This window comes from Rutidosis leptorrhynchoides, chromosome 1, assembly GCF_046630445.1.
Source record: "Rutidosis leptorrhynchoides isolate AG116_Rl617_1_P2 chromosome 1, CSIRO_AGI_Rlap_v1, whole genome shotgun sequence".
Classification (NCBI taxonomy): domain Eukaryota; kingdom Viridiplantae; phylum Streptophyta; class Magnoliopsida; order Asterales; family Asteraceae; genus Rutidosis; species Rutidosis leptorrhynchoides.
Genome location: NC_092333.1, coordinates 455,299,298 through 455,316,298, shown reverse-complemented (window position 1 = coordinate 455,316,298; position 17,001 = coordinate 455,299,298). Strand labels below are relative to the sequence as shown.

General features: G+C 34.3%; 1 protein-coding gene across 6 annotated transcripts; it reads right to left on the bottom strand.

Annotated features, from left to right (window-relative positions):
- Positions 1 to 7,166: 7,166 nt before the first annotated feature.
- On the bottom strand, positions 7,167 to 13,308 carry LOC139873669 (uncharacterized). Of its 6 annotated transcripts, none has more exons than XM_071861622.1 (10): positions 13,016 to 13,308; positions 12,661 to 12,884; positions 12,400 to 12,479; positions 12,287 to 12,336; positions 11,975 to 12,093; positions 11,101 to 11,788; positions 10,834 to 10,936; positions 7,832 to 7,906; positions 7,567 to 7,695; positions 7,167 to 7,451 (listed from the first exon to the last, which is right to left on the bottom strand). In XM_071861622.1, the coding sequence occupies exons 6-10, from the start codon at positions 11,172 to 11,174 to the stop codon at positions 7,437 to 7,439; spliced, it is 396 nt and encodes a 131-aa protein (XP_071717723.1). In that variant the 5' UTR covers positions 11,175 to 11,788; positions 11,975 to 12,093; positions 12,287 to 12,336; positions 12,400 to 12,479; positions 12,661 to 12,884; positions 13,016 to 13,308; the 3' UTR covers positions 7,167 to 7,436. The 6 variants fall into 6 exon arrangements, 5 of the variants coding, with proteins under 5 accessions (XP_071717723.1, XP_071717724.1, XP_071717716.1 ...); XM_071861623.1 differs by having other exon boundaries at positions 12,432 to 12,479; XM_071861615.1 differs by lacking the exon at positions 12,400 to 12,479.
- Between the last annotated feature and the right edge of the window lie 3,693 nt (positions 13,309 to 17,001).

Here is a 17,001-nt window from a genome sequence, read left to right as displayed (position 1 = left end):
TAATGAACTATGCATTTTCGCACAATGTCCAAAAGATGACTATTATATGTTTGGATGACTATTATATGACTACTAAATTCTTTAGTCAACTCCGTAAGATCAAATCATCTTGGGCCCTACCAACTTTAACAACGTTGCATCTTGATCATGTCATGTTCGTTAACGAGAATGCTAAGTCTGGTGGTCTGTTCTCTAAATGCCCAAACTTGAAGAATCTTACCTTATCTAACTGCACCATAAATGATGATAATCATTACACTATTTCCCATCCTCAACTTTCTAATCTCACGCTTCAAAATGGTTACTATTCGACTGTTAATGTGGTTGCACCTCACCTGAAGGATCTTACCGTTGTAGATTGTCGAGGGGATCTTATGATTTCTGCACCGGAGTTGTCCTCATTGATTTATAAAAATACGTTTTTGTTATAATTCAGTAGGCTTATAACTACCTTTAATGGTTATAAGAACAAAGAGAGAAAAAAAGAGAGAAGAAAGAGAGAAGAAATATTGATATTGATATTTCAAGAGAAATGGTACACCTTAAATGGCTACCATACATGTCTATTTATAGTATAAAATATTACTATGCAAGAAATATAATAATAATAAAATTAACATCCAATCTAGATATTTTATAACACTCCCCCTTGGATGATAATTTTATTAGAGAATAACTAGTACTGCCTCGTTAAAAACCTTGCTAAAGAAAACCCATTGGGATAAAACTTTAGCTAAGGAAAAAAGAGTGCAGCATAGAGTTGACTCCCCCTCAAGTAGGCAACGCCTGAGTTGTTACATCTTCTGAACATGCCTCATGCCAATATTATGAACGTGTGTTCTGAAAATAGCAGTTGGCAGTGCTTTGGTATAAAGATCAGCAGAGTTGTTGATTGAACGTATCTCATTTTAATCTGGTTGTCTTTTACGAGATCTTGAGTATATGAGAAGAATCTGAGGTTTTCATCTGAAACTGTATCATCTAAATCTTTTATGTAGAAGTTTAGCCCCTGTGATTTGTCTACAATCTCCTTCATGGTTTGCTCAAACCCTTGTTTCAATTCATATTCCCTTGTAGTCTTTTCTGAGCCTTACCAACATACCATTCTTTTGCATCAAACTTATGACCGTTAAGATTGTCTATGGCTTTGGCGCCTCGTCAGTATTTATATTTTGTTCAGTCACTTTTGATACTCTTCTTTCATTTGTATTATGCAAGCTGCATTATCTTCATATATAGTTGTTGGTGAAGATAGTTGTTAGTCTTTTATAGCGTTCTAGTCCACAAGAATCAATAATGATTTGTGTCATTGATCTCAACCAAACACATTTTCGAGTAGTTTCATATAATGCAATCACTTCGTCATGATCTGATTATGTTGCAACAAGTGTTTGTTTTAAGAACGCCATGATTTTTGTGGTACCTCCATTTAGGAATACATATCGAGTTTGAGATTGATCTTTATGAGGATTTGATGAATGACCTGCATATACATAATCAACCAAATCTTGTTTTGAAACGTTAGAATAAAATAATTTTAAATTAGCAGTTTCTCAAGGGTATCAAAATATGTGTTTATCCCATTCCAATGTCTTTTTGTAAGGGCTGAGTTGAACCTTGTCAACAAATTAACTGCAAAAAAAATGTCAGGTCTTGTACAATTTATAAAATACATAACAGTCCCAATTGCACTAATATATGGAACTTCTGATCCGTTAATATCTTCATGATCTTCACGGGGATGAAATGGATCAGTGTCAATATTGAGTGATCTAACAACCAATTGGCTTTATCTTTAAAAAAAATATTTTAAAATCTTTTCAGTATAAGTTGTTTGATGTACAAGTAGACCATTAGGCATATGCTCAATTTGCAATCCAAGGCAATACTTGGTTTTTTCAAGATTTTTTATTTCAAAATAATTCTTTAGAAGTTGAATGATTTCATAGATCTCTTTATTTGTTCATATGATGTTAAGAACATTGACATAAACAACTACGATCACATATCCGAACATTGTTTTTATAAAACATACGTGCAAAATAAGTTTATATGTATACCCTTTTTCTTATCAAGTAGTCATTTAATCGGTTATACCACATACGTCCCGTTTGTATAAACACATTAAGAAATATTTGTGATTTAATGGAATATATTCCCTTAGGTTTTACATTAGATGCTTATGATACCTTAACCCTTTAGGTATATTCATATATATCACTATTAAGTGATCCATACAGATAAGTAAGCAGTAACAACATGTATGAGATGCATTTAAATAACTACCAGGTTGATTAAGTATCTAATAAGTAATTGTATCCATTACAGGAGGATAAGTTTTCCTCCTAATTCATTTATGGTCTTTGTGGGAAATCTTGAGTTACAAGTCTAGTTTTGCCTTGTAACTTCATTTGCACATTTCTTTTCGGATAAAAATTCATTTGTATCCCATACGTTTCACATCTTTAAAAGTGATAACGATTGATCCGAAAACTTTTCTTTTATCGAGCGATTCTAATTCAGCTCATATTGCTCCTTTCCATTGAGCTCAATCATGTCCATTTTGTATATTCAATGACAGATTTTCGTTCCAGATCATCATCTTTATTCATGATGTCATTGTAACATTATATGAAAATATCTCATCAAGATTTTTTCATTTTATTTCGGTTCCATAATATTGCATAATTTATCGCAATTTATGTATTTACATTTATCAATATCCTCTGCAGAAGGAATATTGATTTGTGGTTCTTCTTGAACACTTTCTTTTACCTCATTATCAGCTGATTTTCTTTTCCGAGGATTTTTATCTTCGGAACCAATTGATCTTCCACGTTTGATGCGTGGTAAAGACTCAACAGTGACATTATTGCCAGCTTTTGGAATTTCAGTTCGAGCTGGAGCATTTATCGCTGGTATATATGATTTAGTCACTTTTTTTTTTATATCTGTAAATGCATAAAGTAATTAATTTGCAAGTTCTTGCATATGCATTATTTTTGAACTTTCGTTTCACATTCTTTTGTGCGAGTTCAATATACCTTAATTGATGTTCACATCATGAAGCATCATTTTATTTATTTATTTTGTTTACTTCACCCCCTAATCTAGGGAACAATGTTTTATTAAAATGACAATCAGCAAAACGTGCTGTAAAAACATCACCCATCATGGGTTCAGTATATCTTATGATTGAAGATGTTTTATATCCAAAATATATTACCATCTTTCTTTGAAAAACCATTTTATTGTGTTGTGGTGATACAATTGGAACATACACTGCACAACCAATGTTCTAAGGTGAAAATATTTGGCTCTTGGCCAAAATCAAGTAGTAAGTGAAAATATTTATGACTTCCACATGGTATAATGCGAATTAATGTCGCAGCATGTAAATTTACATGTCCACATATAAATATCGAGAGTTTTGTACTCATTATCAATTGTCTAGTTATTAGCTGCAAGCGTTTATCTATTGATTCAGCTAAACCAATTTTGTGTATGCACATGAGCAACTGGATGTTCAACAACAATCCCTGTAGATATATAATGATCATTAAATGCTTGAGATGTTAACTCACCGGTATTATCAAGTCTCATCCTTTTAATGGTGTAATCAGAATAATGTGTTCTCAATTTAATAATTTGTTCAAGAAACTTTGCAAATGCCATATTACGGCTTGATAACATACAAATATGAGACCATCCGCTAGATGCGTCTATTAGAACCATGAAATATCAAAATGGTTCACATGATGGATGAATTGGTTCATATATCTTACCTTGAATTCTTTCAAGAAACATTTGTGATTCTTTTTCACAATATACTTTTCATTAATAATCATATGTGCTTTCCATTAATCAACATATGTGTTTTTTTTTTTTCTTTCATAAATCACCATATGTGCTTTTTCATTATATATCATTTTCACCATATACGCTTTTAATCATATGCGCTGTGTTTTTCACCATATGTGCTTTTCATCATATGCGCTTTTTATGTGAATAGTAAATTAATTAATTTCTTTTTACTATTCATATGAATTAATTTCGATTTACTATTTTGTTAATTGAGTAATATATATACATCATATACTTGTGACTCCGAAGGCTCAAATGAATTTGACCATATAGTTATATGTTGTACATTGCACATTAATTTTCAGTAGAAGCTTTAGATGCATAAATTTTATTGATGAACTATTTGTTTCATATCTAGCTTAGGCAATTATTGTGAACATTTGGTCCCTATAAGAGCATTTATCTTTTAGACTTTTAGTTGATTTGTACTTGTCACAATTAGGGATAGCACCCGCGGGTCCTTGATGCGGATTCATTGGATCCATCACCCGTACCATTTCAGAATATATACTAACTTAAAATCCATGCCTCCTCTTGTTTTGGTTCGTGGCCATCCAAGGTTTATAATTTTTTTTTTTCGGTTCAATAATTAGCATTGCCACCAAACCCCTTTTTTTTTTTATAACTTATAAATATGTTTTGAGTGGAGGTTAGTGGACTAATAGTAACTAAATAATATATGTAAACCCCACTTGTATCAACTTTTTGTTTAACTTCAACATACAAAACGATCATCTTGCATCTTTATTAACTTTATACATCACTTTGGCATTATGGCCATTTTGATGCACACTCTTAAAAAAAATAATTTGTTTTTTTTTAAGTTTTATTATTCAACCTCCTTTTTTTCAACGGCCACGTTTTTAACAAAATATTTGACAAGTTTGGAAAAAAAAAAATTTACTTTGCTTTCCCCATTTCTGTAAAACTCATTTAAACACTTTCTTTGTTTTAAAAAAAAATCACTTGACCAATTTTTTAATTCTTTCACAACACCCGATATCGTGATCGTGACCTTTCACCAAAGCAAGAGATATTCTTGATAAACTAAACACTGACTCGTGTTTGGAATTGTCGGCCACAATAAAATTCATTTGATGAAAATATATTTTTTTTTAATTATAGAAGGAGACCACTTCATTTTCAATACTTCATTTTTGACAAAAAGCTAATCCATTTTACCATTCCTTTTTTATTTTATTTTAACTTCTAAGATTTACTTTTAATAAAAATACAAACTACTTTTTGTATTTTAACTTTTAAGATTTACTTTTAATAAAAATACAAACTACTTTTTGTATTTTAACTTTTAAGATTTACTTTTAATAAAAGTACAAACTACTTTTTCTTATTTTAACTTTTAAGATTATAAATTTAAGAATAAACATTAGTATGCATGAAATAAATAATGATTAATTGCATAAGTAATCATAAATGTTAGATAACATATAAAGACCCCATCGTATTCGTATTGATCGGAATTAATCTCGACCCATGGTACCGTGTTGTCAAATGACGTGTTGCGTACATAAAGTACCGTGTTGTCAAATGACGTGTTGCGTACAATCATGAGGTCTTATTAACATAAATATAAATGTTAGTGAAGTTAATAAGAGTTAGATTACAGAATATATAATTCAGACGGTATAACCGACCATATATAACATAAATATAAATGTTAGTGAAGTTAATAGTTAGATTACAGAAATATAATTCAGGTGGTATAACCGACCATATATAACTTAAATAACATAAATATAAATGTTATTGAAGTTAATAAAAGTTAGATTACATAAATATAATTCAGGTGGTATAACCGACCATATATAACTTAAATAACATAAATATAAATGTTAGTGAAGTTAATAAAAGTTAGTAAACATAAATGATAGTTAGGCGACAGTGTCGACCATATATAATTTAGGTGGCAGAGCCAACCATATAATAAGAACAATACAAATGCACTAAGAACTTAATAAAAATTAGTAGTTCAAAATGTTAGTAGTCCAAAATTTGATATGTCCGAGTCTGAAAATTATTAATAATTTCATACCTTGATTAGTGACTCGTGATCGTTTGAGATATCCTTTGATTACACTAAGCTCTTCGTGCTGATAACGTGTTATAATTCAGTAGGCTTATAACTACCTTTAATGGTTATAAGAACAAAGAGAGAAAAAAAGAGAGAAGAAAGAGAGAAGAAATATTGATATTGATATTTCAAGAGAAATGGTACACCTTAAATGGCTACCATACATGTCTATTTATAGTATAAAATATTACTATGCAAGAAATATAATAATAATAAAATTAACATCCAATCTAGATATTTTATAACAGTTTTATCTTCCTTTTTTACAAGATTGTTTGTCTTCTTCGGAGAAAGTGGATTTCTATATTTATCACATATATAAGAAAGAGGGTCCTGCAATTATTGACATTCTTCAAAAGCTCCGCAATGTCAAATATCTTACGCTTGGACTGGAAATTGTAGAGGTATTCGCTCTTTAATGTTTATACATGCATCTATCAATACTCCACGTCACTTATTATGATTTAAATAAAAAAAATTCAGGTTCTTGCATCGTGTGTGGACCTAGTCTCACATCTACCTTCTCCATTTGGTAAGTTAACGAGTCTCAAGATTTATCCAGGATGGAAGGAAAGACTGCATGAAGGATTGAAAATAAACGTGCCTACCGAAATAAAAAACTATCTACTAGATGGTTCTCCAAATGCCACTTTTTCAATATACTCTTTTGAGGTGCTACATGTCCTATATATATCATATATCATATATAATATATGTGATCATAAACGGGGACTAATTTAAATTATAAACTGTGTGTTAACACGCAGGAGAAGAAAGCATTGCAGGATGCCGCATTAGCAAAACAAATAATGGCCAAGTTGCAGGGGGTGTTGGAGGAGGTGAAAATTGATTGCGAGACACAGATTGATGAAGTGCAACTTGTTAAAGCACCAATGGAACGCCACGTGGCGAATATGAATGAGCAAGGGGAGACACAAATTGATGAAGGTAAACATGTTAGAGAGGAAATTTCAATGATCAAGCGCTGTTGGACATATATGTTTATGATGATTGATGAAGAGAAACGTACAAGTTATCAAATTTTGTCAATGCTGAATGAGGTTGAAGAGTTACTGCAAGGGCTTCCTGCATCAAAGAAGGATAGTATTCAAGCACATTTTTCTAGTTTACGTGTTGAGGCGTACCGTGTTACCAAATTAATATTTGATTGTATGAAGATTAAATGTGATGCAAGGGTGTCTACTGCATTCATGAACTTGCTATAGCGTCACAACTGTCGTCATAGCAAATTATAAGTTTTTGGTTTCCGTATGTTCTAAGTTGCTGATTGTGAATCTATCTACATGTGTGTGATGGAGCACATGGAGAGTTAATTTACATAATACATTGATTTTTTTACCCTAATTGTTGGAAAGTTTATTTCTAATAATTTATCAAGTTACTTTTTTTTAAGTCAACTGTATTACTCAAAGTCAACTCCAATTCCTTGTCATCACTTTGGTCTATGGCACTCTTCTGACTAGTATTTTTTGACCTGCAAACATTCAAGATCTGAACCATCAAAAACAACAACTTGTCTTCACAAGCTTTTTGTATCCTTGGTTCAAATAAGGTATATACTCACTGATTCGGGTTATCTTAAAGTTTACCTCTTTTGAGACCAGATGGTTTTGCAAGAGATTTGACACACTTGTAAAGTCCTGAAGAAACCCCTTGCTTACAGATTTAGTCTTAACGATGGACTGGTCTGCCTGCGGCTTCGTTGCGGGCTGTTTTGACTGTATTTTACAAACTGCTTGTTAGGCCAGCATAACATTTAGGGTAGCAAAAGGATTATATGTTTGTTAGGCTAGTAGCAAAAAGATGGTTTATTTATGTGCGCAGTCACATTCATTTTCTACTTAAAACTCTTACAAAATGCATGTAGCTTGTTGTCCAGTTATGTCCTTCACTCTTTTTTCTTTCTTGGTGTTGCGGGTGTGTCATCATCTGCGTTGCAACATTTAATATTGATAACTAACTTGTAACAGCAGCAGCTAGTCAAAATAAACTCCACTTTATTCAAAATCAGTATTGATTTGTGGCAAGTAAAAATCATCAGTCTAATGTTATAGCAGCAGCAGCAACTAGTAATAAACTTCAAAATCATCAATCAAATTTTATAGCAGCAGTAGCGTAACCACTTGAACAATCAATAAAGGAACATATATGCTAAAGGCATGTGTCTTAAAAAAATGGGTTAAAGCTACAAATAGCCTATATACTTTCTCAAATGTCTCGATGTAGGCTATATATACCCATTTTCGTCTCACTGTCGGGTATATACTTTCAAAAAGTGTTCTCATGTCAACAATTGGTTACCAGTTACTAGACCTGGCAAACAAGACCCAAAGCTTAAAAAATTGGTCGATTGGGTTTCTTGAAGACCCAAATGGGTGCAAGCACATAATATCAAAAATTACTCCAAGACCCGAATGGGTCCAATCACATAACAAAAAATTACTTGAGGACCCAAATGGGTCCAAATGTGTTTACTTCAAAAGATTCGATTTCAGAGCGCGAGTTCGAGGCACGTTATTCGACGCAAGTTTTCGACGTCTGGTTTCGACCCCCGTTTTCTACCAGCTTTTTCGACGCCCGGTTTGGCGCCCGTTTCCGGCACGCGTTTTAAGCACCCGGTTTTCGGCCCCCGTTTTCGACGCCCGGTTTCGGCACCCCGTTTTCGGCACCATTTTCTGTGCGCGTTTTTGGCACGCGTTTTCGGCCCCCGGTTTCGGCACCCTATTTTGGCGCCCGTTTTCAGCGCGCGGTTTTCGGCCCCCTGTTTCAGCCCCAGTTTTTGGACCCCGTTTTCGACGCCCGGTTTCGCCACCCCGTTTTCGGCGCCCGTTTTCGGCACCCGTTTTCGACGCGCGTTTTCAGCCTTCGGTATCGGACCCCGTTTTCGACGCCCGGTTTCGGCGCCCCGTTTTCGGCGCCCGTTTTCGGTGCCCCGTTTTCGACGCCCGGTTTCGACGCCCGTTTTCGGCGCCCGTTTTCGGAGCGCGTTTTCGGCCCTTGTTTCGGTACACTATTTTGGCGCCCGTTTTCAGCGCGCGGTTTTCGGTCCAAGGTTTCAGCCCCGTTTTTGACGCTCGGTTTCGACACCCCGTTTTCGGCACGCGTTTTTGGCGCCCGGTTATCAGCCCCGGTTTCGGCGCCCGTTTTCGGCGCGCGGTTTCGTCACCCCTTTCTTCGGCTCACGTTTTCGGCCGCCGGTTTCGGCACCCTATTTCGGCGCCCGTTTTCAGGCCTCGTTTTCAGCACGCGGTTTTCGGACCTAATTTTTGGACCCCGTTTTCGGCGCACGTTTTCGGACACCGGTTACGACGCCCGTTTTCGGCATCCGGTTTCGACACCCTATTTTGGAACACGATTTCGGCGCCTGTTTTCTGCGCCCGTTTTTCAGCGTGCGGTTTTCGGCCCCAGTTTTTGGACCTCGTTTTCGACGCCCGTTTTTGGCGCCCGTTTTTTACGCCCGTTTTCAGTGCGCGTTTTCGGCCTTTGGTTTTTGACCCCGTTTTCGATGCCCGGTTTCGGCGCGTCCGTTTCGACCCGCTTTTCGATGCCCGTTTTCGGCTCGCCTGGTTTGAACCGTGTTTTCGACGCGCGTTTCGTACGCCCATTTTCGACGCCCGATTTCGATACATCAAAAACGGGGTCCTAAATATGCGCGTGTTCGGAAGAGATACATCAAAAATACAATTACGAACAATTTTACTAGCCCGACCCAACCGACCCGGGTCTCGACCCAACCCGTTCGTCCCATTTTAATTCTGACCCATTTCGACCCATGACCCGTTTCGACCCAAACCCATTTGATCTTTGACCCAACCCGACCCATATCGACCCATTTGCCAGGTATACGTGTTACCGGTACAACCGGTCAAAATAATTACGTGTAATTTTTTGTTTTTTTAAAGGTGACGTGGACTAAATATAATTAAAGATTACAGCTATAAATCGGTTATATAATTTCTCTTTTGTTTCAATAAACAGAAGAAAAGGGATTGTTTTTCGTCGGGGTGGCGCTTGCCTACAACCCAGATTCTTCGTCGGTAGAATAGATTGATTCGAGGAGTACTGATGATATCTCGCCCTTTGAGTGGGGGGGGGGGGGGTGGGGGGGGGGGGGGAGCTTGAAGAGCGAAGCGAGCTGTAGGCTATATAGTTTCTTTTTCCGTTCGAATGTAAACTATAAACTAGCTTAATGCCCGCGAATTCGTGGGGCTTTTTTATTGTACGAATTAACCATAAAATGATATTCTTTTATTATTTGAATGGTTGCCGGTAATGGACCAAATCATACAATAATGTTGTATAGTTGTTGAAAAAATCAAAAAAAATAAAAGCATAAAGGAAAAAAGAAAGGAAACGATTAATAGTGGCCTAGGATATAATTAAGATATTCTTCAACAATGATAACAAAGATAAACAATATAACATTCTAAAAGTTCAAATGTGTAAATATAAATAAAAAAATTGTGCTCAAGTCATTTGGTTCACCTACAACATTAATATACAAAATAATAAGTTTTACGAACAGTGGGTACATGAAAAATGTTTACTCATATAAAATGTGATCAATATGATAATAATTATTGTAATTAAACCACATAGTGATCATTTTCATCCAAGTTAAAATAGACACCCAATGTTCATTGCATAAATTTTTGTAACAATGAAGAGTTTTTAACCCTCCAGTTCAAAATGGTGTCGTTACTTATTTGAAGTAATAATAGCTTATATTGTAACCTCACAAGTGAAATAAAAAATAATCAATCCAAGATAAAAGTTACGTTGATTTAATCATCAACCCACACTGATCGACCAGGAGGAATATGGAACCATAAGAAAAAGAGAGTTCGTGTTTGTACCAAATTAACAACTTCTTTGTTGATAGCCTCAAGTGCTACTGTCATGTCTTCGTATTCCAAACTGATTATCTCTTCAGGCAAGATCCTTGGTCGTGTTAAGAGTCTGCCAAAAGAAAATCGAATATAAGAACTGGCTTCATTAGTTGCTACCCCAACTTCTTAAGCAACCAACCACCTTATCATCTACTATTTTCATAGAAACATATATATAAACACATACAATAAGTCAAAATTGTTCGACAGTTAACTCTGTAAAATAACTCGCACCTTTCATCAGTAAGACACGATATCAAATACACGGCGCGCAACTTTCTAGTAGCGTTGAATTTAAGTTTCATCATCGGCACGCAGTGGACGGAGAAATAAAGTTTCAACCCACTATAGCCCACAAATTTGCGGGACTAAAACATGATTTGATACAAAACCTAAATGAACGCGTAAAAGTTACACTTTGGCATGAGCCAGTCAATACCAGCTCCTTTCGAACCGTTCCAAATTAACCCGTTTTACACATCTTAGTTGCCCATCTTACCAATTCCAACTCTAATCTCCATAATAGTTTCCGTGCTAATTAGTTAAAGAACTAAAGCTTCAAAAGGAGGATATTCATATTTTACCATAATTAATTTCCGGGCTAATTAGTTTTCGAGCTAAGCATCTTACCATCTTACCACTTGGGTTCTGTATCTTTCTCAGCATAACACAAATTTTTAATGTCAACTGACAGATCACAACTATAAAAACACAAGTACTAAAATTCAAGAAACCATATGGTGGGTATGTAACTATGTATGAATGTACTTACCAAGTGACATGACTGAAATAAGCAAGGCTAACTTTCCCTTATCACCCTTACCAATTTATCTCTTTCTTTTGATAACCATGGTTTAATCTTAATATGTTAATAATAATAAAAGTATTATACCTTCACAATTTCCAGTTTCATCAAGGGTACCTGCCAAACGATTCAAACACATGGTTTGAGTTAATGTGATAGTGTAATTCACCTTATTGATTATTCAGCCTTTTAAGGCAATTTACCCAATTTTTTGACCCGTCTAGGTTGCAACCATCAATTATCTCAGTTCGAGAAACTCCCAACTTCAGTTATGAATATTCTTCGAGAGAAAGAACCTTTTACCTGTTAAATACGAAGAGCTAAGCATTCATAATTTATTTTGTCATTTCATCATCCTTCATCACCTCCATCTTCATCTTCTATCAAATATCATAACCCTAAGTATTCATCTTTAGTAACACCTACAAATCATTAACACCGAATCAAATCAAATATCAAATATCATTAACTTTGGTGTTTGCTTTCTTATATGAATGAGCTGCATCAGCATAAGCATTAGTAGCTTCATGTTTACTATCCATCTATAAAACGTTAAATCATAATTATGACGGGGATTACTCAATTATGGTATTAACAGCAGCAATAAGCACTTACTTTCAGATGGCACTCAGCTAGCTTGACATATGCATATCCAGCTTGGTCCCCTGAAAATATACACGTCAATATAACCATTAAGCTTCTTCTCAACTTGTTGTTCAAACTCGGACCTTTCCTTATTTGATCAGGCATTATAACCGACTTGTTTTACCCCTTGCAAGATGTTTCTTCTGTTCTACAACTTTTCCGGCTTTTTATCAAACGGTTGGGATGCCATGCCAGATTGTATATTGTTATTAAACAAATCTTTTGTCACAATCAAAGTAATTGAAAAACTTGAATGATTAAAGTATTGATGCCATGTTAATTCGAACATATCAAATATGAAAATGATAATCGAAAATCGCGATAAATGAAATTAGAAAACCAACCTGGAGAAAATCCATAGCTTGAAAATCGAATCTGGATCAGTTTCTATTAACTTCATAGCTTGAATGTTTGTAAAAGGGATAGAAGACATCGTCATTCACAGCTGGATAATGAATACAATCCTTGTAACACTCACTCGATTTGTAATATACTATGATGACGATCAAGTATCAATTATAAGGGGACCGGATACGCCATTGAAGGTTCGATTTAGCCAATAATTCATCTAAATGAACAACCAAACCGCATCAATATAATTATAATTACAGATATAATAAAATATCAGTAAGTAATTAGCATAATGTAAAATAAATTCAAAAAATTCAAAAAAACCCTAGTTCAGATAAAATTGCTTACAGTTGTCTGATTTATTGTGCTGAAGGTGTTGAACAAACGTCTACCTTATATCTAATTTCTCAGATCAAAGGAATCAAAAACCCTTACCGTTGTTTCATTTCTCCACTGAAGATTTTAAGCATCGGAGGTTTATCGGAAATACGGCAAGAAACGAAATTAGGTTTTGCGATTTCGTCAATATCCATACGTTTGCAGATCATTTGTAAATTGATATGAAGAATAATAATCACTTTGAAAGAGAAGCCGGTCGTTTTTGTTGGTAGATGAATTTGGGGTTTCTTTGGCTACAGAAAGTTTAGTGAATGGTTTGCCCGCCTCAAAATGATGTTCCATGGGTATTATAGTCTTTAAACAAATCAAGGGGAGGATTATGATTAATCAATGGTTGAGATTAGTGATGATTATCTTGATTAAGGGCTAGGATTAATTGATGCTTTCTTATATGACTTATTTTTGGTTTTGTTATTATATATAAGAGAGAAGAGAGATATGATGACACGTCATACTGATGTTTATTATTTTAATTTTTTATTGGTAAATCACAGTAACAAAACTTCAATATATCTTTGAACATCCATCTAAGTATCAATATCGATATCCACTAAAAAAATTCGACACTTTTTACTAATTAAGCGTTTAACTTACTTTCATTTTGATATGCCAATTGCTTACTCGTGAATACGAACACAAACTCAAATTTGGCAAACACAGGTAAAGAATTAATTTTAACGTCCGAGGCCCCTTGTATTCCAAGACACGATATGCATAACTAATTTTTGCACGGGGGTTTTGCCAGCAGTGAGCAAACATTTTTTGAAATCTTCAAAATTTTCTTTGTCTTTCTTAGGTTTTTAGAGTTGATCAATTTTCCTTCGAGTTGATTGATATACTTTGATTTTGTTACTAATCCTCAACTAGTAATTCAATAGCTTTTGGTGTATTATACATAACTTTCACATTTTAGATCGTTACTTTCTTTTGTAAGCTTTTAAGCTATATAATCATATGCTTTTAGTGTATTATACATAGGTTTCAGATTTTAGATTTTTAAGCTTTTAAACTTTAGTTGATATGAATAAAGTGTTCATGTTTTTGATGGAATAAAAGTGGTATTCAAATTGAACGAGTTATCAGGATACAATTTGATTGATGCACGTTTGCACATTGTGTTTGATTTAGTACCCCTTATTTTTAGGTCATTTACTTTGTAGTTGTTTAGTGGGCTGTTGGTGCCTGTTTATTAGCTTTGTTTGTTTTAATGTAATTGGTATTTAAAGACGTTCAATAAACATAGAAAAGGTAAATAGTTTTATGTCAAATTGATTGTGTTATAGCATACACCACATTTGGTATCATAGTGTAAATCAGTCACAATAAACGAGAGATTGCAATTTATGTGTTGAGAGAATGAGTGACGAGAAGACATTAATTCAGTTTCCAAGTTTCTGTGGCTATTATGACCATTGGAGCGAGCTTATGGAGAATCTGTTACGAGCCAAAGGACTGTGAGAAATCGTAGAGAAAGGTTTTGAGGAACCAAAAGAAGGTACCATGTTTGAGCGAGTGAAAGGACCCGTTCATATACATTATAAACGATTCACATTAGTTGATTACATCGCGAGGTATTTTGACCTCTATATGATACATTTTACAAATATTGCATTCGTTTTTAAAAGACAAACTTTCTTTACAACGAAAGTTGACGGCATGCACACCATTTCATAATACATCCAACTATAATTGACATAATAAAAATCTTGATGAACTCAATGACTCGAATGCAACGTCTTTCAAAATATGCCATGAATGACTCCAAGTAATATCCTTAAAATGAGCTAATGCACAGCGGAAGATTTCTTTAATACCTGAGAATAAACATGCTTTAAAGTGTCAACCAAAAGGTTGGTGAGTTCATAGGTTTATCATAACAATCATTTCAATATATTAATAGACCACAAGATTTTCGTTTATAAATATATGTACACTCGCAAGTGTATAAGAGTATTCTATAAATTGTAGGCACCCGGTAACAAGCCTTAACGTTCATGTTTTACCCTTTGAAGTACACCAGATCAGGTGTGTTTAAAATAACCTCGAAGTACTAAAGCATCCCATAGTCAGGATGGGGTTTGTCAGACCCAATAGATCTATCTTTAGGATTCGCGCCTACCGTACATAGACAAGTAGTTAAATGTTACCAAGCTAAGGGTATATGTCATAACCCGTCCTTAACCATAAGAACGTGTTAAATAACGTATGATTTCATTGCGAGGTATTGACCTCTATATGCGACATTTTTAAAAGAAAAACTGCATATATTATACATTACAAACCATGATTCTTATTTTTGTTACAAGCTTTGGACAACATAAAAATGATTATCGTTTAGCGATAATCTTCGACTTACAAACTTTACATATAATGATAACAACACGGTTTCTAGCATATTTTACAACACAGATCCTCGGGTATGCAGTTTTATTTTTGACACAAATATGCGTACGCAAGATCCTGCTCAAATTCAACATTATGCAGCGGAAGCTTTAGTAATCTCCTGAGAATAGACATGTTTTAAAAGGTCAACATAAAGTTGGTGAGATATAGGTTTAGTGCCGGCAGCAATATATATATATAGACCACAAGATTTCGTATATAAACAGTTTAATAAAAATATTCTAAGTGGTTGAGCACTTGGTAACCATACTTAACATTTAATCACGTCGCATATTCCCTTTAATATGAAATCTTACTACACCGTACCAAGTGTAGTCACAAAACGAAGTACTGTGCAACCGTTGAATACTGGTCGTCCAGTCCGGTTGGGGTTGTCAGGCCCGATAGATCTATCCACAGGATTCGCGTTTACAATACCGCTGTAAATATTAGTTACCAAGCTACAGGGAAGTATGCCAGTGGTACAACTCAACGTAGAATATATTTTTCAGTTACTTGTGTCCATAACGTAAAACATAAAATACATGTATTCTCATCCCGAAATATTTAGAGTTTAAAAGTGGGACTATATACTCACGTTCGTCTTGAAGATATATATATTTTTGACTTGGTCTTCCGGTTGATATCACGAACCTATCCATATATAATATATCAATACCTTTTCTTTTTAAACAAACGTCTCATATATATACTTGTTATACTTTTAATACTTTGAATAATTCCTTAGTCCGTAGTTAGCATTTCGTTGTTAGTAATTCAATTTTAATGGTTCATTTGTAGATGTTTAATATACCCGCAATGAAATAAATAAAACCCCCCAATGAAATAAATAAAACCCCATCGTATATGTATTGGTCGAGATTAATCTTGACCCACGGTACCGGTGTTGTCAAATGACGTGTTGCGTACATAAAGTACCGGTGTTGTCAAATGACGTGTTGCGTACAAACATGGGATCTTATGATTAATCTTCTCGTATTGTTTATGGGTGATCCTGAACCATATAAAATTGAATTATAAGTACATATATATAAAATATCATGTTATCTTAGAAAGATGTGATTTTATTTAATTTTTCCCAATTAATCCCGAAGTTAAACAAGTCTTGGATAACCAATTTTGTTTCGGTCATAGTTTCTTCGTTACAAATCCGTTTTCGTTGATTCAACTTGCCATCTCCTTGGATCGAGTTCCTCTTTAAGACTATGAACTGAAAATACCTTGGTTTGTATTCAAAATCACACGGCATAGGTGAAACTTTAGTGAAACTTATGAAGTTAAACATTTTCCTTTATGTAAACAACCTTAAATGATTATTTTTCTAAAAATACTTATACTTTGAATTAAATCATGAAATTTTTATGTGTTATCATATTCATATTAAAAATCATTTTTCCAGAAGATAAACTTCCAATTCAAAGTTTAAGATGATTTTTAATTATCCAACCCAAAACAGTCCCCGGTTGCACTCCGACGTCGTAAAAACAGTTTTTAAGGTGTTCTTTGAAAAACCAAGTTATACCTTGTTAAAT